General features: G+C 41.2%; 1 protein-coding gene across 2 annotated transcripts in view; it reads right to left on the bottom strand.

Annotated features, from left to right (window-relative positions):
- The window catches only part of ST6GALNAC2 (ST6 N-acetylgalactosaminide alpha-2,6-sialyltransferase 2), a 45,379-nt gene extending 26,898 nt beyond the window's left edge, over positions 1-18,481 (bottom strand). Inside the window, exons 1-2 of one of the 2 annotated variants that reach the window (XM_075177759.1) lie at positions 18,122-18,481; positions 49-138 (exon numbers count right to left, since the gene is read on the bottom strand). In XM_075177759.1, coding sequence (XP_075033860.1) covers positions 49-138; positions 18,122-18,222 — 191 coding nt within the window. In that variant the 5' untranslated portion in view covers positions 18,223-18,481. The remainder of the gene's footprint in view (positions 1-48; positions 139-18,121) is intronic. The other variant, XM_075177760.1, reaches the window with a different exon arrangement.
- Positions 18,482-22,238: the final 3,757 nt, after the last annotated feature.

Raw genomic sequence — 22,238 nt, 5'->3', positions numbered from 1 at the left:
ACTATTTGCCGAGCAATCAATGTAAAATGCCTAAATCTCAATTTTCACCTTTCCTGTTGAGTCTGGATATTCGGGGTATGGAAGATGTCATCCAACCTTCTGAAAAAGGCATAAGGACCTTGTCCTGCTTGCAGACTGCTGTAATAAAACACACCCTTCCTTGTAATACATGCCAAGCAAAAGTAACAGTTATGTTAGAAACTTACTGATTGTGGGGCTGATTCATTAAAGATCTTAACTTAAGAAACTTCTTATATAAGTATCCTGGACAAAACCATGTTACAATGCAAGGGGTGCAAATGAGTATTCTGTTTTGCACATAAGTTAAATACTGACTGTTTATACATGTAGCACACAAATACTTGATAGCTTATTTGTACACTGAAATTTAAAGTTGATATTTGTGTGCTACATGAAAAAACAGTCAGTATTTATCTTATGTGCAAAACAGAATACTCATTTGCACCCCTTGCATTGTAACATGGTTTTATCCAGGAGACTTAAATAAAAAGTTTCTTAAGTTAAGATCCTTAATGAATCAGGCCCTGTATCACTAACTACATTGCTTCAAGCTATGGCTTTATACAACCCAGTACAGTTTTTTATTGACTTTGCCCTTTGGAAATGACATAAAGCTTCCTTCTGGATACAGCTGAATTCGATAAAGAGAGTTGAGCAGAGCAGTATTGAACCCAAGGGCAATTAAATAAATGACTATGTCTGATAAAGTTAATACATAACTGGAAGCTTAAGATAAAATTCTGTGTATTCATTAAAAGTTTCAGAATGAAATGTACAAATTAAATTAAAGTCATCTTAAGTTGGCAAAACAGCAGTGTGCAGTTCCTAGGACATGTCCATTGATGGATAATAAATAGGCTATACCAGTGGTTACCAAACTGTGCACCTAGGCTCCCTGGGGGGCCTTGGAGATCTCACAGTGGTGCCTCTGCCAGGGCCAGTGGTAAGCAAGGCAGGGGGACTACTTGGTAATTATTTTGGCTTAGGGGTGCCTTGAAAATTTTTGGGAGACCCTAAGGGTGCCTTGAACTGAAAACGTTTGGAATCCACTGGGCTATACAACAGATTGGCATAATAGTACATATGTCGCTGATAATGTCATTAAATATTTCCAAGTGATATTCACATAAGCCAACACCAGTGGCGCACGCAGGGGGGGTTTTTCTGAGTCTCCAGAAACCCCCCCTGCGCTAACTAAGTGGCCGCTATAGCTGGACTGTCCTATACAGCAGCCGCGGCGCTGTCAAAGAAGCGTAGTGTATACAGCACCGCCAGGGACGCTTCTTAGACAGCGCCGCGGCTGCTGTATAGGACAGCGCTGAAGAAACGGAGCTGCTGTGCATGCGCAGCAGCTCTCGCGGGGGGTGTTTTTTTTTTTGGGTCGGCAATCCTCCATTCACCCCTGAACACATTATGATAACTATAATGTAATTAATGATAGATGAACTCAAGGGACAGAATACATTTTGTCAATAAACACCAGTCCTTCATTTAAAAGCACTTGGAAACCAAAATCATAAAAGTTCTGCTGGAAAAAGCCTAGTGACAAAATGTATCATGTTTTGGTTTTCCTGTAATAATTCGGGTGCTATTTTTAGAAAATAACAGCAAGAATATCAGGTTCCAGAGCTTCTCTTTATGGTTGCCTGAAGATCAGGGGGGAGGGCTGGCAAATTTTAGCCGGGGGGGAGACACACACAACTCAGCAGCCTATTAGGAACATTTTAATGGGAAAAAAAATTAGGTGGCCCAGTGAACTAGCCCAAGGTAGCCCACTATGGTACCGTCCCCCTGCTGAAGAGCCACACAAAACAGTAATGCAAATTTGATTAGATTTGCTATTGCAATAAAGTGTCTAGTTAATGCAACACTAACTGAAAAATACTGACATTATCCACATTTATGATATATATTTTGGAGCTAACAGGTCACCACTATGTCTGGTAAAGATCTTGTAAAGCGATCAAAGGTGGAGAATTTGGCAAGGCACAGAAAGTTGGCAGGAACTTTAGTAGATGTGTGTCTGGGAGAAATATAATAGGGGACAGTAGGTCTTAGATCTGTGACCTTTGGATCCCAGAGGAATGAGCAGAGGGTGAGTTATGCCACCCATCTGTGTGGAATTCTGCGGTGTCTCTGAGCTAGAATAAACCAATAGGAACAGATGGGGGGATTTGAGCTGAAGGAAGCAATAGGGATAGACAGAGGGACAGGGGAAAAGATGGGATATGGAGTGACAAGTAATGCTTTATTCTCAAACATGTTTAATGATTACCAAATGACATTAGAAAAATACACAAACATACATAACAAAAATAAATTTCCATTTTGCAAGGCTGTGTGAAATATAGTTCAGTTGCTCTTGATCCATTTGTATTTAAAAGTGATCAGGCTGGAAAGATTTAAAATGGAGAGTGGGGACAAGAAAACACAGCACATGATTGGACCATAAAATAAGACACCCCCACCTTCAAATCTTTGGTTGCCCAATTACAATATAATAGAATAAACCAGTGGATCCCAAACTTTCTCAGTTCAAGGCACCCTTAGGGTCTCCATAATTTTTTGAAGGCACCCCTAAGCCAAAATAATTACCAATTAGTCCCCCGCCTTGCTTACCACTGGCCCTGGCCGAGGCACCCCTGTGAGATCGCCGAGGCACCCCAAGGAGCCTAGGCACACAGTTTGGGAACCACTGGAATAAACCATTGTTTCTCCTATTATAACAGGCACTATGTGAGCACTACAACCAGCAGTGTGTGTTAGACCACTGACCACCAGTCTGACCAGTCCTGGCAGGTGTGGGCAATAATTTTTCATTATTATTGCAAAGTATTACAACTGCCCACACCGGGCTTCTTCTTAATGCCCCCCGACTGGCAACATTTTCTGGGGAGAACACTGGCTCCCAAATGTTGTTCCATCGCTTTCTTCACCCCTATGTTATTATGAAACAACTCGGAGGAAATAAGTACACATTTAAAATCACAATTAACACCCCCTTGGTATTAGACATTACAATTCAGTATGATGGCACTCTGCACCCATCACAATTGAAAGACACATCTCCAAGTCACCCTGTACCAGGGGGCAGCTTACAACAGTTTCCTGTTCAAACACTGTGTTGTTTGGACAGCAGAATTTTAGTTGTGTGATATGGGAGCAATGTTCCCTATCGCTTTCAATATACTCTGGGCAGAGCATCGCTTTACAGCTATGTTTTCCTTGACAGAAAATTGCAGTGTTTTAAAGCGCCCATTTGACACTGCCCTGTGGCTCGTTTAAATATTAAACCACGCTTTGCCTAGTTACCCACATGGCCTTCCCTGTTTGCCTATTATCCAGCTGCATTACATTTGTGCATGCAGAACTGCTATCTTCTCCACCAAGATCTGCAGTGTAAATGTACCTGCCGATGCTTCTGAATCTATCAGGACCAGCATGATGTACAGGATCCACAGCAGTGGGTCTCGTATGTTCTGGCCATATCTTTTCCAAATGAGGGAAAGGTGTGGGCATATTGGTGGATTAGGACACGGCTGGGAATTCCGCACCACGTTTAAATTAGTCCTGATTTTGTGCTGGGACATATGGTGTAAAGCACGAAAAACAGTGGAAACACAAAAGGCTAAAGTAAAGAAGAATGTTGTAAATGATCACAAGTTCCCTGCTCCAATTCATGGGGTGTGACGTAACTGTCTACATTATAAGGTGCCCTAGATAGCACTGGCCCTTTCCTCATTCCTCACCCACCCACTGGATTCTTACTCATTCCTCACCCACCCACTAGCTTAGAGAGGTTAAATACACAAAAACAAATGTGGTTGTATCTTTTGTGTGCATATCTTTCATTCTTTTGTATTCCTGACATTTACCATGTTTCACCTGCATGCTTGGACAATGGCTTGAGATAAGATAAAGAATGTGTCCTTTTCACCTGTATTACACCTTAGGCCAGTGGTTCCCAAACTTTTGCAGTTCGCGGCACCCTTAGAGTCTCCATAATTTTTTTAAGGCACCCCTCCAAAATAATTACCGAGCAGTCCTGTTTTAGAAGTAGTTGGGTCAAAAAATTGTAATAAGTATTTAGGTCAGGACAGAAATGCTTATTTAGTTGTATGCAAAAATGCCCCCTCTGCATCCAATGCAAGGAGTGGAAATTAGTATTCTGTTTTGCACATAAGTTAAATACTGACTGTTTTTTCATGTAGCACACAAATATTAACTTTAAATTTCAGTGTACAAATAAGCTATCAAGTATTTGTGTGCTACATGAAAAAACAGTCAGTGTTTAACTTATGTGCAAAACAGAACACTAATTTGCACCCCTTGCATTGTAACATGGTTTTGTCCAGGAGACTGAAATAAGAAGTTTCTTAAGTTAAGATCCTTAATGAATCAGGCCCCTAGTTATCATTTCGTAGAATATACTAAATAAATAACAACTAGAATCTGATTGTTGCTATAGGCAACATATCAACTTTTCAAACTACACAGTGCACAATTGGAACAACATTGTTCCATTGTTGAGCGAGATTTTCAGTTCACTTTGAAAATCTCGCTCAATAATTTCATGTGCTTAGGAACGACAATAATCGTTCCAGGGTACACACTACTGTGTTATAGGGCCAATTAGTTGTTTACCGGCTGAAAATACTGTAGTGTGTACCCAGACTTACACATGTTTTGCACATCATCTATCTCCTCTCTTTTTCACAATGTAGCCAGTCAGTTGCATGTCAAGTGCTTTGTTCAGTGTTTCTGCACTTGCATTCTGAATCACATTGCTTTTTCTTTATGTTAAGTCACATGCTGTACTCAGGGCCGCCGAGAGGGGGGGGGAGCGGGTACTAATTACCCGGGCCCGGCATGTCAGGGGGCCCGGCCCGGGCCCTTGCGCTGCTGATTTTTTTTAATTTTTTAATTTTTTTTTTCAAAACGTTTTTTTTTCCTTTCCTTTTTTTTTTTTTTTTTGGCGGGGGGGGCGGGGGGGGGGTGGGGGGGGGGGCTCGGTCGTTGGTGGGGGGGAGCAGGCTAGTTTAAAAAAAAAAAAAAACATACTCACCTGATCGCGGAGCCGGCATCCCTCCTCTCTGCTGCTCTGTGCTCTATTCAGACTGTCTGAATGCTGGGTGTGATGTCATCATGTCATGCCCAGCATTCAGTCAGTCTGGAGCAATGGAGCACAGAGCAGCAGAGAAGACCAAGAGAGGAGAAAAGGTAAGTGAAGGGAGGAAAACGAGGGGGGCACAGAGGGGTTAAAAAACGGGGGGGGGGGGGGGCAGCATGACAGAGGGGTTAAAAAATGAGGGGGAGCACAAAGGGGTTAAAAAACGGGGGGGCAGCATGACAGAGGGGTTAAAAAATAAGGGGGGCACAGAGGGGTTAAAAAACGGGGAAGCAGCATGTCAGAGGAGTTAAAAACGGGGAAGCAGCATGTCAGAGGGGTTAAAAAATTAGGGGGAGCACAGAGGGGTTAAAAAACGGGAAAGCAGCATGTCAAAGGGGTTAAAAACGGGGAAGCAGCATGACAGAGGGGTTAAAAAATGAGGGGGAGCACAAAGGGGTTAAAAAACGGGGGGGCAGCATGACAGAGGGGTTAAAAAATGAGGGGGCACAAAGGGGTTAAAAAACGGGGGGGCAGCATGACAGAGGGGTTAAAAAATAAGGGGGGGCACAGAGGGGTTAAAAAACGGGGAAGCAGCATGTCAGAGGAGTTAAAAACGGGGAAGCAGCATGTCAGAGGGGTTAAAAAATGAGGGGGAGCACAGAGGGGTTAAAAAATGGGAAAGCAGCATGTCAGAGGGGTTAAAAAATGAGTGGGGGCACAGAGGGGTTAAAAAATGGGAAAGCAGCATGTCAGAGGGGTTAAAAATTGAGGGGGGAGCACAGAGGGGTTAAAAAACGGGAAAGCAGCATGTCAGAGGGGTTAAAAAATGAGAGGGGCACAGATGGGTTAAAAAACGGGGCAGTATGGCACAGTGGGGTTAATAAACAGGGGTCAGCATGGCACAGTGGGGTTAAAAAATGGTGGGCAGCATGACACAGTGGGGTTACAAAGGGGGGGGGAGGCATGGCACAGTGGGATTGAAAAAGGGGGGGAGCAGCATAGTATAGTCTGATGAAGGGGAGCCAGATGAAGGGGGCAAAAACAGCATGGAGGGCACAGTGTGATCATAAGGCATGGCGATGATGAAGGGGCACATTATTGTAATATTGGAGCTGGAGGAAGGCCTAATTATTAATCGTGGGTGCTATTGATTTAACGCTGGGGCTGGCTGTAATTTTCTAAATGTAGCCATTTTTTTTTCAAAATAGGTCCTTCAACATTTCTGGATCCGGACAAGCCACAACTAAAGAAAGCAGCAGCCACAGGTGGAGAAAGTGAGAAGAACAGGTAGGAGAGAGCAGCACAGTGTGTGAAATGTTGTGATTCTAGTAGGGACAATACCAATTTTTGGTGAATGTTGTGTCCAATGTAAGGTGTAGGCCAAGACTGAACTGTTTGTGTACACACTGCATTGTTTGTATACTACCCTGTGGTGGTAGATGTCCTGAAAGTCAGGAGTGCTTAAACATATGTGACGCTCCGGCGAATTGAGAGCCTAGTGGTTTTTATGTTAGCCACGCCCCAATGGCACGTTTGCCACGCCCCCAAATGCATGACCGCACCTCCCAAAATTTTTGCACTGCCGTTTGGCTAGCCACGCCCCTGAATATATGACCATATATAGTTAATCTTTTTTGCGCCGCCGTAAGGCGGCGCAAAAAAATTTTGGGGCTTACTTCACTATGAGGGGGGCCCCATGAATTTGTTGTACCCGGGCCCTGAATTCTTCTTGGCAGCCCTGGCTGTACTGAACAATCTGACGTGGAAGCTGGTTTGTAAGTAAAAAATCAAAGAGCATAGGTTCATACAGCTTTTTGCTATCCATATTTATTACTGTTGCCAACATTCTAAAATAGTTTCCAGACTTTGCAGCTCAGCAGGTGCATAGAATTACGTTACCCCTGATAGAGTATCGCCAATATACGCTTTCTATTTTAAAATCTCCTACTCAATAAATATTAACTAATACAGCACAGAGGATAAGGAATAAACGGTAAGAGTTGCACCTGACATGCAGAAGAAGAGGAACTGTATTGTGCAATGACTCTCAGCTCTGCACTTAACAAGTAATTTATTCCAGTATATTTGCCAGACTTGGGGGTATATTTACTAAACTGCGGGTTTGAAAAAGTGGAGATGTTGCCTATAGCAACCAATCAGATTCTAGCTATAATTTTGTAGAATGTACTAAATAAATTGTCACGAACAGCACTCACCTAAGTCTGCGTGATGCAGGTGTGACACAGGGTTAACCAAATTACAACCACCTGGTCTGTCTAAAATGAGTAAATTCTTCCCTATCCATGCCACACACTAGCTTTGCGATACTAATTATACCACCACCAAGGTTTTTTTCTGACAAGAGCTGACACTCTTATTTAGGAAGCCTTCGGTTCTCCCTAACATTAATCTAACTCAATTTACTTTTTATCAGAGTTCACATAAAACCTCAATTTTCTCCTTGTTTCAATTATGTAGCGTCTTGACCAAACTGTCGCGTGAATTCGTAAGAACACAGAGACTAAAACTTATTAAGTGTAATTTAATATGGAAAATACATCCACAATACTTAAGATAAAAAGATAATAAAAGACATACACATATAGTGCAATTGTTTCTTATAAAATAAAAAGGATAAAACACAGAATTGATACCTCACTTAGAATCAGGTTTCTGGTGCTGGGAGAAGCAGAAAAAATGTGACCCTCTTCAATCAAATGACTCCCTCAGAGTGAACCAAGACTTACAGTTCCACTATAGTTTTAAAACCCAGCTACAGGACCCCCCCAGCCCCCTTTTCTGTGACCCTATTCAGCTTGAATCTGTCATTAACATACAACCCAGTCTCTGCAGTCGGCATGTCTGGGGCCTCCCAAACATATGTTAGATTTCATTGTCTTGCAAGAGATATCCTCAAAGGCTTTCACATTTGCGTCCTGCCATAAATGGTATAAGGTGCTACCCTTATCTACCAGCCCGCTCTGGGTAGCTTAACATACACAAAACCCATTGATCTAACAGCTTCTAAGAGAACCATGTCACACTATTTCCAGGAAGTAATTCACAAACATATATTTGCAGATTTATGCCTAAGAATTAGCTTGCACATGACACCTCCCCGTTCAAGAGGGTGGCATATTTTAAAACTGAATTCTTTTTGTCTATACAGTATTACATATAGGCTATATTAGCCCATGGCCTCATTGAGCCAGACCACATGCTGAGCGGTACCTAGAAGTCTATTCAAGTGTCACAAATAGTCTAGATATCACCCCGGGAGTCCTTTGAACTGCCCCCAGGTGACACTTCTATCTGTTCACACTGGGGTGTGCAAAGCCATCAAACACATTTACATCAGACTCTGTGTCTTTAACGGTTATACTAACTTATCAATGGATTCATTTGATACAACCTATTTACACTGCAGTTATGAATTATCCCTTATACATAACTGCAAGCTCTCTAGGTTCACGACATAAATGATAACTAGAATCTGATTGGTTGTTATAGGCAACATCTACACTTTTTCAATCCCGCAGTTTAGTAAATCTAGCCCTTGCTAATGACGCCCCTCACCCAGGCCAGGCAGTTTTTCCTGTCTTCAGTTGCCTCAGCTCTGTGATGTGGTTTTGGTGAGATCTTGTTTGTGCTTTTTAACATGGAAATAGAGAAACATACCAGTATATCATACTTGCCAACTTTTCCTCATTGGCTTCAGGGAGATCCCGGGGGAGGTGGGTGAGCGTGGGGGCGGGGTTTGATGAATCACATAATTTTAGCCCCACCCCTTAACAATTTTGGCCAATTACAGCAGGTTGTGGGGCTAAGATGACGCAATATTTGCATCATTAAGCCACCCGCCACTTATCTATTGTGGGGGGCGAGAACCAGGAAGTTGCTCTGCTCTCTCGGGAGCGGGTCTCCCAGAAATGCGAGAGTCTCCCAGACATTCTGGGAGAGTAGGCAACTATGCGTTACAGAAAAGCAGCTAATGAATCTCTAGAGACTGAAGTGTCTTTTACATTTCTGTCTCCATTACTGAAGTCATGTTGTCTTACCTGTCAGTCTTTGATTAAATCTTGGTCTCCATGAAAATGGCCACCTTCATACTCATCAATACATGGACATGGGACACAATTTCTGAACTGTGTCATCCTGCCACAGATGGGGAAGCCAACCATGTCTTGCACTGGCTTAGCATCAGGGAGAATGCCAGACTCTTCAGGGAATGAGGGAGATCACCCCTATTTCAGGGAGTCTCCATGACATTCAGGGAGAGTTGGCAAGTATGCAGTATATTGTACAGGCTGATGTGATGTGAAGAGATGGTTTATGACATAGCACCAGCTGCTTTCGTGCTTTTAAACTGTATAACTTTAAAAACATTATGATGTAAAGCGCTATGGAATATGTTGGCGCTATATAGATAAATGATGATGATGATGATGGATAAGGTTTGCACCACAGAAGCCCAGATCACCTCTGATGACCTTAATTGCCTGTTTTGGGCTCAGTGGATTTACAGAGGCTTTACACACAGTAGGACATACCAGACCTGCCTGCTCTTTGGATTCTAGCAATCTTAGATACAATGATTACAGTCTGTCAGTAGTTTACAGGCGCGTCCGGTTAAAATAGGACTCTTTACCACAGTTATTAATAGGGAAGAAGTACAGAGTAGCAAACATAGGAATATTGGCGCATGAAATCTCACCATAACTAAAGGCATGAAGCCCTTCCTTTGCCAGTCAATTACACTCTTAACATTGTCATCATCATCTTCATTTATTTATATAGCACCAGCAAATTCCGTAGCGCTTTACAATTGGGAATAGTAATTAAACAGTACTGGGTAATACCGACAAACAGCGAAGGAGAGGGCCCTGTTCTAAAGCTTACAATCTGTCAGGACAGGTAAATTACCAAGACATTAAAACACTATTGGGCCTGATTCATTGAGGAAAGTAAAGTAAAAAAAAAAAAGTAACTGTGCACCTTGGAAAAACCATGTTGCATTGGAGGGGGAGGTAAATTTAAAATGTGATGGCAGATTTATAGTTGGGGTAAGGCATGTTCTAGATTAACTTTAAATTTCAATGTACAAATAAAGCTATCAAGAATTTGTGTGCTACCTGAAAAAAACAGACAGTATTTATCTTATGTGCAAAATAATAAACTAATTTGCAATGTATTGTAACATGATTTTGTCCAGGAGAAACTACCGTATATACTCGAGTATAAGTCGACCCGAATATAAGCCGAGGCACCTAATTTTACTACATAAAACTGGGAAAACTTATTGACTCGAGTATAAGCCTAGGGTGGAAAAGAGCGCTAATTTAAAAACCTAAATGAAAATGATAGGTTCAATCTATGAAATCATTTCTAGCTAGATGACAAGGAACATTCATAAATGATTATAAAATCATTGGGTACAAACTAACTTAAATAAAGGGGTAGGGATATAAATGTATGAACATGGTGGCTGTATTGTTTGTTCATTATGAGAGAGAGAGAGAGAGAGAGAGAGAGAGAGAGAGAGAATGCCGAACTTCCTGTTGTTGGAACGCATATGCAGAAGTTGACAGCCAGGGACCGGACACCAGGTAAGTTCACCCATGTATAAGCCGAGTGCCCTTTTTCAGCATACAAAAGTATGCTGAAAAACTCGGCTTATACACGAGTATATACGGTAACTAATTTTTTTGCTTACATTCATAAATGAATCAGGCCCAATATGTTAACACTGGCACTAACACTAACACATTTTTTCTCCAACCACACACTTTTGGCCAAAACAATAGCATTAACTTACACACCAAAATCTTCTGACTGATGACAATACATTGCTGCTGTGGGCTGCACTCCTTCCGCTATAGAACTTTTAGTTTGCGGTATCCTCATATCCTGACAATGTCCTTGTCACATGCAGCCCAATCTTCACTAGTGGAGCTTATTGCCTCAGCAGTAGTTTTTTGGACATTTTCTTAGCTATTTGTCTTTATTCAGAACAGAAGGGAAATACACACTTGATGCATTTCTGCTATATTAAACATCCAATTCTAATATGCTGCACTCTAAGAAAAGACTAGTTAGGGTTTCTGAATTCGATGTTTAATAATCCTTGTTTTCCACATGCAAAAACTATGGTCCTGATTCAGAGTGCGATGACAGCCCATTTAAGTATTGTATCTTTGCATTTTTTCGAACTGCGCACGCTCGTAAAACTGTACACAAGTACACAACTGTCGGCTATTCAACTTTTTGAAACTTGGTACTTCTTTTGCCTGAAAAGGAATGATGGGGGATTAAAGGGTTGGTCTAACGTAGGCAAGGTACAAAGAGCGACTGTGAGAGCAATGGCGTGCGGATACACACTGGGACGTAACCGCAGTTGTTCAGCCATAGATTAGGATTTGCTGAGCGTGTTGTAGAAAGGCAACATTCTTTTCTAGTACACATGTAGGGAAGTTATTCCTGCTGCATTAACTAGATTATTAAAATTTAAACGATGCTTCTTAGCAAACTGCATTTGTAACATAAAACAAAAGGGTTTTTTTTGTACATGTTCACAAGTTTGGCATAAGTGTCTGAGGGGTGTGTCTGTTGTCAAGGGGAGTGTCTGAGGGTGTGTGTCTGTTGTCAAGGGGAGTGTATGAGGGGGGTTTCTGTTGTCAAGGGGAGTGTCTGAGGGGGGAAAGTCTGTTGTCAGGGGGAGTGTCTGAGGCAGTGTGTCTGTTGTCAAGGGGAGTGTCTGAGGGGTGTGTGTCTGTTGTCAAGGGGAGTGTCTGAGGGAGTGTGTCTGTTGTCAAGGGGAGTGTCTGAGGGACTGTGCCTGTTGTCAAGGGGAGTGTCTGAGGGGGGTGTGTGTCTGTTGTCAAGGGGAGTGTCCGAGGGTGTGTGTGTCTGTTGTCAAGGGGAGTGTCTGAGGGGTGTGTGTCTGTTGTCAAGGGGAGTGTCTGAGGGGGTGTGTGTCTGTTGTCAAGGGGAGTGTCTGAAGGAGTGTGTCTGTTGTCAAGGGGAGTGTCTGAGGGTGTGTGTGTCTGTTGTCAAGGGGGTGTGTGTGTCTGTTGTCAAGGGGAGTGTCTGAGGGGCTGTGTCTGTTGTCAAAGGGAGTGTCTGAGGGGAGGTGTCTGTTGTCAAGAGGAGTGTCAGCGGGGGTGTTTCTGTTGTCAAGGGGAGTGTCTGCAGGGTGTGTCTGTTGTCAAGTGGTGTGTCTGCGGGGTGTGTCTGTTGTCAAGGGGATGCATCAGCTGCTCATCAGACCTAAACCCATCTTCAGCCCTGAATACGGCCTACATACACTTACGCTTGCGCGCAACTTATTCAATCGCAATATATTCTTACGCTTGCATCTCACTCTGTATCAGGTCCAATGTGTTTTAATGTTAATGAAGCACTGTTTACAACAATTAATGAAGAACGTAAAATTCCATAAGATGCGGCGTTTGTCTTTATTCTCAGAAGTTATAGATGAACAGGACAGGGTCTTGGGTCATGGATTTCAGGGGACAGGGTGTCAGGCAAAAGGGAGCCAGAAGGGGAAAGGGTGACAGGGACCAGGGTGCCAGTAGATATAGTAAAATAAATGTTGTATCCTTTATTTCCTCGTCTGTCTCTCTGCCTCCTTTTCTCATTCCCACTCCCTGTCTCTCTTATCCATCTCATTTCTTCTCTAACCTGGGTCTGTTTCTTCTCCCCTTCCCTGAACGAGGGTCAGATCAGCTCAGTAACTTCATCACACTGCTCCCCTGCGCCCTGTAACACAGCTGCACTGCGGTGGGAAGCAGCGTGGTGAAGTCTCTGTGCCAATCTGCCCCTCGCACAGGGTCTTTCACTGAGGAATCTGATATCCTACTTTTTCTGTTTGAGACAAAACACCAGGAAAGCCCTCAGCGGGAGGTTTTGAGGCTTTTCCGGTAAAAAAAAAAACACGAAAATTGCATCCCTAATTAAACGCAGCATCACATTCATGTGGAATAAGACGGTGTTTAATGTTTTACTGCCCCTTTACTCACAACCCTGCTCTACAATGGTTGTGATGGCAATCATTAGGCATCATTGAAATGTCATGAACTCTGTGCTCCGTTTGCTTATACAATAACTTGTTTTACACAAAAGATGACATTTGCTGCACAAGTGCATAATAACAATATGTCTGAGAACTGTATAAGTAGAGGTTTCAGTGCGCATAGCATAAAAATGTATGGGGAGCCCTGACATTTAGATGGATTACAAATGAGACCTGGTTAACCTTTTACATATCACTATCATCAGCAGCTATTTATATAGCGCCACTAATTCTGCAGCGCTGTACAGAGAACTCACATCAGTCTCTGCCCCATTGGAGCTTACAGTCTAAATTATATATTTAAATTAGGGTGAATCGTCCAGTGAATGAACAGTTGAAGGGAATTCTCTTGTTTAATAGGATAGTGTATGTAGAAGATACAACATAAAAACAATTGTGAGACATGCACCATGATTGCTATGTCTACTTTCAAATATATTTTTTTGGTCTAAAAATTGAAGTAAAACTAATAATTCTACAACCAAAAAAAAAAAAAAAGGAGAAGTACTGACACATTAACAGTGACTGAACGCACAAAGCCAGCAAAAGACCTAGTGCAGTGAATGAACACTGTGACTTCATTTATTAGCATAAAATAAGACACTTGTTATGATTGGCTGAAAAGTTTAAAGCATGTTTTAATGCACTGAGCCTTAATATGTAAAACTTTAATGGTTTTAATGGTGCAATAGTAATTGCTGTACATGGTTCACTTGTCTGTAAAACACAGGCTTGTAACTGTGATTGTCTGATGATGGAGAATATCTCTGCATCATAGTTAATAACTGTCCTTAATTTCTAGGTACAGTCATTGGTTTTAGAGATTTGTCCCTGAATTATGTCCCTATTTCTGAATACTGCAAACTGCTCAGTACAGATGACATTATTATGCTCACACATAACATTAGTATAAAACTCCGAAACACGTACAAACCATATGAAACTCCAAAATACATACTGTGAGGATACCACCCTTAGCTGCGATGGAAGTTACCCTCTGTGGGATTCAACTCACTCGGGTAGACCAGGATATATCCAAAATAAGACTTTATTACGACAGCACAACACCACAAGACGTTCACAAGTTACAGGGTAAATGGTAGCATGTATCCTCCAGCAATATTACCACTACCGTTTAGCAAAACAGTTATGGTGTCTCCTAGCCTGGGTTACTAGCTCACACCAACCCTGTCCTGTAAGGGTTCCCTCCAGCGGCACCACAATGCCTGGCCCAGAGTCCCTTTCACTGATGTCCTCTACAGCAGGATCCTCCAAACTAGAATAGCCCCCCTGGTATTCTCCTCGCCCTATTTTATTTTCTGTATCCACAGGAAGTAGGGTCAAATGTCTCAAACCTCCCCTTTACAGAAGGGGTCTCCCAGTCAACAATTTAGCTGCTAGCCATACTGTCCCTGTTTTCTTGATTAGACAATAGAATGGCTTGACTCAATTAGCTGTTTTGGCTGGATACACTACACATGGGGTTACAATAGTACATCAAGGAATGACACTGCACGCTTACATGGAACAATAAGACTTTTGACATATTATATCAGCAGTGTTACACAATATAAGTCTGTGATACCTTTTGATACAATTACATTTATATTGATACATTTCCCCATGCTATTTCAACCAATATATTACCGTGGAGGCACATTGCCTGTCATTAGAAGTTCTAACCTCATTACCTCTCAGGTTACCTGTTGACCTAGCTAATTAACATGGGCTGCCAACTAGTTAACTCAGACATTGATCTGATTACAAACCACATCTCAGCCGCACCCCATACAATAGACATTTTAGACAAATGGTAATTACATTAGCTAGCACAAGCAAAATGACTGCTGTTGTTCTGATATTTTCACACAGTATGGCAATATTCTTTATATTTATACTACATACAATATCGCAGGTAATAGTATGGGCAAAATGTATCTAATAACATGAAATAATAATACACATAATACACTGATGCTCTGGTGTATATACTTAGACTGGGCCAAGGATTAAAAAGTACCTTAAACCGTGAGAAACGGGTGATGAATACAAAGTTCTCAATCCAGTAGCAGCCCATTTCCTCACACATACAAAGAATATAAAAGTTCAATACTAGACGAGTACTAAAAAATTTAGCGGAATATAACACCCCCAAAGGGGGACACAGTGGAAGGAAATTAATTATTGGGGGGCATAATTCTCAAAGAGATAATTATAACACTACACGGTCAATAGTGTCCCATTTCATGTTCGGTAACTATAAAATATAAAAACAAAACATGAAAACACTGTGATTAATAGATAAACTGGAAAGTGCCACAGTGCAATCAATAAAACTAGACGGTAGTCAATATTTGCCATTACAACAGTGAGGTGCTGAAACTGCCCACGGTACATAAAGATTATGCTGCTTTGTGTTACTGCGGCTGGTACCCTGCCAATCACTGCTGAACTGTGAAATAACTATGTATGTTTTAGTGAAAGTTTGAAGTGTCAATATTGGTCATGGCTTGATAACACAAGCGTAAACAAAACATCACATCAAATCTTGTTGCCAGGTAATTAACACTCTCCCAGAGATGGGAGATGCTATGAGAGTTGCTGAAAACTTAATTAGGAATCAGAGCAATAAGAAGGAGAGATATTAGAATTTTCACTGTATGACTGGGAATGGAAATTTGAGTGTGGCATTGGGAATAGGAGAACACGCTGATAGTTTGCATGTGCATTTGGGAACAGGAGATCAAGGTGTAGGATAATAACCAGGAAGTCAGAGATGCAACTGGGAATAGGACATTCTGGTGGTCGGGGGATGTAACTGGAAACTGGAAAAATAAAGATGTGAGATTAAGCCTGGGTACACACTATCATCATCATCATCATCATCATTTATTTATTTATATGGCGCCAACATATTCCGTAGCGCTTTACAATTGGGGACAAACACAGTAAACTAATAAACAAACTGGGTAAAACAGACAAAGAGGTGAAAAGGCCCCGCTCGCAAGCTTACAATCTATGGGACACTACAGGTTTTTCACCAGATTATCGTGCCAATCACACGATAAACAACCATTAATTCTGATAACGCATTAGCTTTGGGCAGCACGGTGGCTAAGTGGTTAGCCCTTTTGTCTCACATCGCTGGGGTCATGAGTTCAATTCCCGACAATGGCCTTATCTGTGTGGAGTTTGTATGTCCTCCCCATGTTTGTGTGGGTTTGCTCCGGTTTTCTCCCACACTCCAAAAACATACTGGTAGGTTAATTAGCTGCTATCAAAAATTGACCCTAGTCTCTGTGTGTCTGTCTGTGTGTATGTTAGGGAATTTAGACTGTAAGCTCCAATGGGGCAGGGACTGATGTGAATGAGTTCTCTGTACAGCGCTGTGGAAATCAGTGGCGCTATATAAATAAATGATGATGATGATAGTGTGTACACTCCCATGGTTATGTTTGATCGTTCAAAAGCACACGGACTCACTAAACAGCCTAAAACTTTCTTTGAAGAATGTTGTGCAAATTCTGCAGTGTGTATGCACTCATAGACCAGCATTGTAGGCAGATCTCCAAAGAGTTTACAGAGTCACCATCTTTTCAGCCGATGGTTATGACAGATGAAGAGCACAGATCTGAAGGTAAATCGTGTAAAACATCAATAGTGTGTACACAGAAATGGACATGCTGATCGGGGCTTTCAGACATTGGTAAAACCAATAAGGATATTGCATCGGGAGACATTTTCTGTAACGTGTACCCAGCCTAACAATAGTTACAATAGGAGAAGTAGTAATGATCTTGCAAGAAATAAATACATTACAATCTTTGTACCAAAAACTTGCAGTTCAATAATTTATTCACCTCCCTTGAGATCTGCTGAACACCTCACACTTAAAAACCAAGAAAGGTCCTAAAACTCAATTTATTTTCACTCATTGCTATCTCGTGTCTTCATTTTATAAATAGAAATCCTTGACTGCAAATATTTTGCAAGGAGACTTTCCCTGTAATTGCCTGAAGGGTTAGCCCTTGAAATATTATACAGTGTAGTAGAACATGTTGGTGCTTTATAGGGAATAGTACTAAGAAACGTTTGCTTCACATGTGACAATCTTGTACACATTGATAATGACCGAGTCTCCGAGCAATGTTATGCTGATACACACCATGGAGACAAATGTTATACTACAGAAATGCAAAATGGTACCACAATTATAATATTTCACTGTACTTAATTACCTGTAATAATAGCTTGCTGGTAAGTGAACCATGCAGGAAACAGCTGGAAATCACCCAAGAGTATACGTGACTGATAGCAATCACTGTGTTGTTAACTACCACAGGTAAGTGACAGAGAGAAACAATGAGTGCTACAGTAAATAAGAACGGGATGCAGTTATAATAGTATCTAGCTTAGACATCTATGACAGATGGGGTCACAGCATGTGACAGGGATGCAGGGCTAAACTGTGCCAGCCAGCCCCTGATCAGTACTGCCATTATCTCATATCTATGAACCATAAACTGTATTGTTTAAGCTGAATATATTCAGGACTCTGATAAACTCTGTTCCTGCAAATATTTATTTTTTCTTTTATATTTATTCTTATTCTTATTTATATTTCTTACATGAATCAAGCCCCTGTCTCTACCCCTGTACTAGGTCCACACAGCATATGATAAAAGGACAATACAGTAAGATGACTACAACACTGAGGACAATCATAGGCTGGGAAAAAAACACTTTAAACTTCTAGTGCATCGCTAACTTTATTACAACTTACTAACCAGCACTTTATTGCAGGTTGTTCATGGCAAGCCCCATAACTCACTGGATGACAAGCATTGCCTATATCTCCCTCATTATAAGTATGCTCAGCTTCCAGCCTCCATCCCTACCTCTCCCACGCGTCTCCTTACCTGCCAGAAGTCACGAGTGAAGTGTAGTAGTGACCATAAAACACTGCAGACACTGCCAGTCCGGCCACCACGCACAAAAGTTTAAGCCAACGGAGACGCATTGATAAAGATGAAAAACAAATATGTAAAATAAAAGGTGGGAGAGAGTGAGCTTGGGTGGCTGAAGGATCTATCCCAGGAAGCTTTCCAGATAATAATAATAATTATAATAGTAAAAAAAATAAATTCCCAAGACAATAAAAAGAAATCTCGTCCCAGCATGCGCTTAAATGCTGTTGTAAAAGCTGGATCAAAGTTTGAAATCCACCCCTCTTGTAAATGAAGTCAGCAGTAGCCTGGGTAAGGGGCGTTGGTTGTCACACTACTCTGCAGCTGCCTTTTGCTGGGTGTTTAGAGATACAGGAGAGATCCCTCCCACTCATTTCAGCTGTTGTCCCACTCATCACACCAGTGGGCAAGTGTTAGTACTGTACACAAGACAAAGCATGGTAATGAAATGCTCATAGTAGGTCTCCCCTGGGGGGTCCCTGTGTCACCAGGTAACAAGGAGTCCTTGATGGAACGTTTTGTATCACTGTACAGCATGATTCTAAATGTAATATATTAACCACACGTTCTAAAGCCCATGATGCAAGCAAAAGTCTGTAAAATATATGCAGTGTACACTGTTTTATTTATGGTTAAATCAAAAGTAATATATATATATATATATATATATATATATAAATATATTATATAATCCTTTTCAATTTAATGCATAGGTTTTGGCCTAAACATGCATTGTTAGTTGGATTGTTTGAGAAATTAAATAATATGTTGTAGCATCATAATTCTTTTGTTTTGTGTTACACATTGAGAGATATAAATGCAGGCACAAGATATTTCACTATATGGAAAGATAAAGCTATAAATGTACAGCTTGAAATATAGCTATTGGCATCTTTTTCATCTGTTTTGCACATAACTAGAAATAAGCTGTAATGTACAAAAAAAAACACAAAACACTACAACTCCTATGCATAAAAGTGCTTTTTACAAAACGTACATCTCAATCTGCTCTCAAACTGAGATGTACCCCCCCCCTTACGCTTAGAGGCCGGGCCGTAACTAGGGCTGTGCGATAGGGGCAACCGCACAGGGCGCAACACTGAAGGGGGGCGCAGTTTAGCAATATTTTAGGTTAATTTGGTTAAAATTGAGGGCTAGGGGGGCAGCATTTGTCTTTCTTGCCCCGGGCGCTAGAAGTCTAAGTTACGGCTCTGCTTAGAGGTGTGGAACAAGGGAGGTAGTAGGTGGGCAAGTGTAGGCACAGTCCAGTAAGAGTCGTGTTAATGCTTCTTACACGCTATGCCAAGGGGGAAGTAGCCACATCAGCTGCTTTCTTCCCCTGGTGTAACAGCCAACTGATGATAACTGTACGCATTTTGCATACTATTCCAAGTTGCTGAACTTTATCTCTTTGTCACATGCATACCAAATCAAAGGAGATCAAAGGAGATCAGTAATCCCTATTTTGCATCTGGACTACTAAAGCTGGGTACACACTACACGGTTTTCGTCCAATAATCGGCTCAAACAGCCGACATACGACCGCTCGTTTAAAAGTCGGGTCAGTGTGTGCAGTGACACGATGGTCGAAAGTCTGCCCAAATGGACGATTGTCGCCTCATTTGGTTGGTCGTACCATTTAATATTTTCGGTCCAATCTCGTTTCCGCTGTGTAGTGTGTATAAACTTCCGACCGATCCACAACAGTGAGTACGAAATTACAGTCATTGCTCACGACAACATGGCTGTAAAAAGTCGCTAAAGGGACGTCCGCTCTTCCCTTTATCGTTCTAAACAAGGCTAGTGTGTATGCAGTCCATGGACCGAGCGATCGGGCCATCGGTCGCATGTAAAATCGCTCGGCATAAAATGTTGGTAGAAATTTCTGTAGTGTGTACCCAGCTTTAGGATTCCATTACGCATATTCGGTCTACACATTTTAGACATTTTGGTAACAATAGCGTAGGCTGTAAACAGGGCTTAGTTTGTGCTGGAACTCAGGAAAGCATTTCTTTTGGCCCCGTGTGGGTATATTTACTAAATGTTTGTTTGAAAAAGTGGAGATGTTGCCTATAGCAACCAGATTCTAGCTGTCCTTTATTTAGTACATTCTACAAAATGACAGTTAGAATCTGATTGGTTGCTATAGGCAACGTCTCCACTTTTTCAAACCCGCAGTTTAGTAAATACACCCCAGAGTCTTTAATGTTTAAAGATAATTTTTAATGTCCTCCTGACAAGTGCAAACTGTTTTAGAGTTCCACTTCTTTTTAGTGTACAAATTAAGCATTGGCTATAGCCAAGTTATCACTATACTCCATCTTGCTGCAGCTACAAGAAAAGTTAATAAAGTGGAAAAAATAGACTGTCTAACCTAGTTGTTTAAATGGAAAATAAATACATTTATTTAATAAAACATTAGTTTAAGATTGAATTACGTAGCACAGCCAACCTGTGATCTTAAGAGATCAATACTGAAATCTTTGACCATAGCAAGAGTGGAGTTTTTATACTATTGGAACAATGGGATCAGTTCACACATCAATTATTACAATGTTATACAACAATTCCAAAAATAAGTTAATTATAATATGTAATAAGTTCTGTCTCTCTGGGCAGATGAAATGGTCTATTTGTTTTTGTCCCTCAAGCAATGTTGACTTCTGGCTTTTTGATTAAGTAAAACAGGTAAATCTTAAATAGAAATATTACAATTAGTGAAGTCATATTTAGGGGTATATTTACTAAGCTGCGGGTTTGAAAAAAGTGGAGATGTTGCCTATGGCAACCCATCAGATTCTAGCTATCATTTTGTAGAATGCACTAAATAAATGACAGCTAGAATCTGATTGGTTGCTATAGGCAACATCTCCACTTTTTCAAACCCGAAGTTTAGTAAATCTAGCCCTTAGTCTTGAACTGAAAAGGATTTAACAACATATACAAAAGTGACATTTTCCAAAGGCTCTAAACCTTTTACTTAATACTTATCTAATTATTAGGATATTGAACATTCATTCTAGTTTATCTGAGAATATTAATCTGGGCCTCCCATAAACATTGTAAGCAACACTTTGCCCTTTATTGCTCATTTCTGCGTGTTAGCTGAATATGGACATCTATTCAGTACTAGATTAGGTTTCACAAGTTTCACATGAGACTATAATTAACATTCCAAGTAGCTAGTGAATGAAAGTTATTTTATTCAATATAGGAATCTTAGCTTTAATTTATTTTACTTGTTAAAGACAAATATACCGTCCAGAATTATAGATGTTAAGGCCGGCCGGCAGGCCGGGCGGCCGCCCCCCTGGAAGCAATATCGCCGGTAAAAAACGGCGATAAATGTGATGCATATGTGTGATGCGGCCGCATCCCGTGTCATGTGATGCGGCCGCCTGTGCGGCGTGCGCCCCGCGGGCTGACATCTGCTAGTCTGTTCCTGTATAGCGTCAAGTACAACAAACTGCAGATTAAAGATACAATCCTATCGATTTATTAAAAAATACGCTTTAACAAGGTGAAAAGTCATTATTGCGATTTAGTGGCAAGTGAGGATGCTAACAGTACCATAAAAAGAAACTATAATTAGATTATACACTTTATTCCAGAAGTATTGTGCCACCAGACAGGACCACCATGAATAGCCCATACTTATCAGATGACAACATTGACAAAAACATAGTGGTGGTTGGCATAAAATAAAATACTAGGCATTAATACCACCTGAGCACTGCCTTCAAAGCCACCTCCCTAGTAACACAAATGGAATATTTCTTGACATAAAACTCTGTTTTTACCCAAGTTCTAGAATCTGTTAGAGGACCTAGGTCAGATTCTCAGCTCTAAATTCAGATTCAGTGCTGGAGAGTGTTAAACTGGGTACACACTACAGAAATTTCGACCAACTTTTTATGCCGAGCGATTTTACATGCGATCGATGTTCCGATCGCTCGGTCCATGGACTGCATACACACTAGCCTTGTTTAGGACGATAAAGGGAAGAGCGGACGTCCCTTTAGCAACTTTTTACAGCCATGTTGTCGTGAGCAATGACTAATTTTGTACT

The sequence above is a fragment of the Mixophyes fleayi genome, chromosome 6 (assembly GCF_038048845.1).
Source record: "Mixophyes fleayi isolate aMixFle1 chromosome 6, aMixFle1.hap1, whole genome shotgun sequence".
In the NCBI taxonomy this organism is placed as follows: domain Eukaryota; kingdom Metazoa; phylum Chordata; class Amphibia; order Anura; family Limnodynastidae; genus Mixophyes; species Mixophyes fleayi.
Note: the sequence above shows the minus strand (reverse complement) of the source record. Positions and strands in the feature narration are given on the sequence as shown.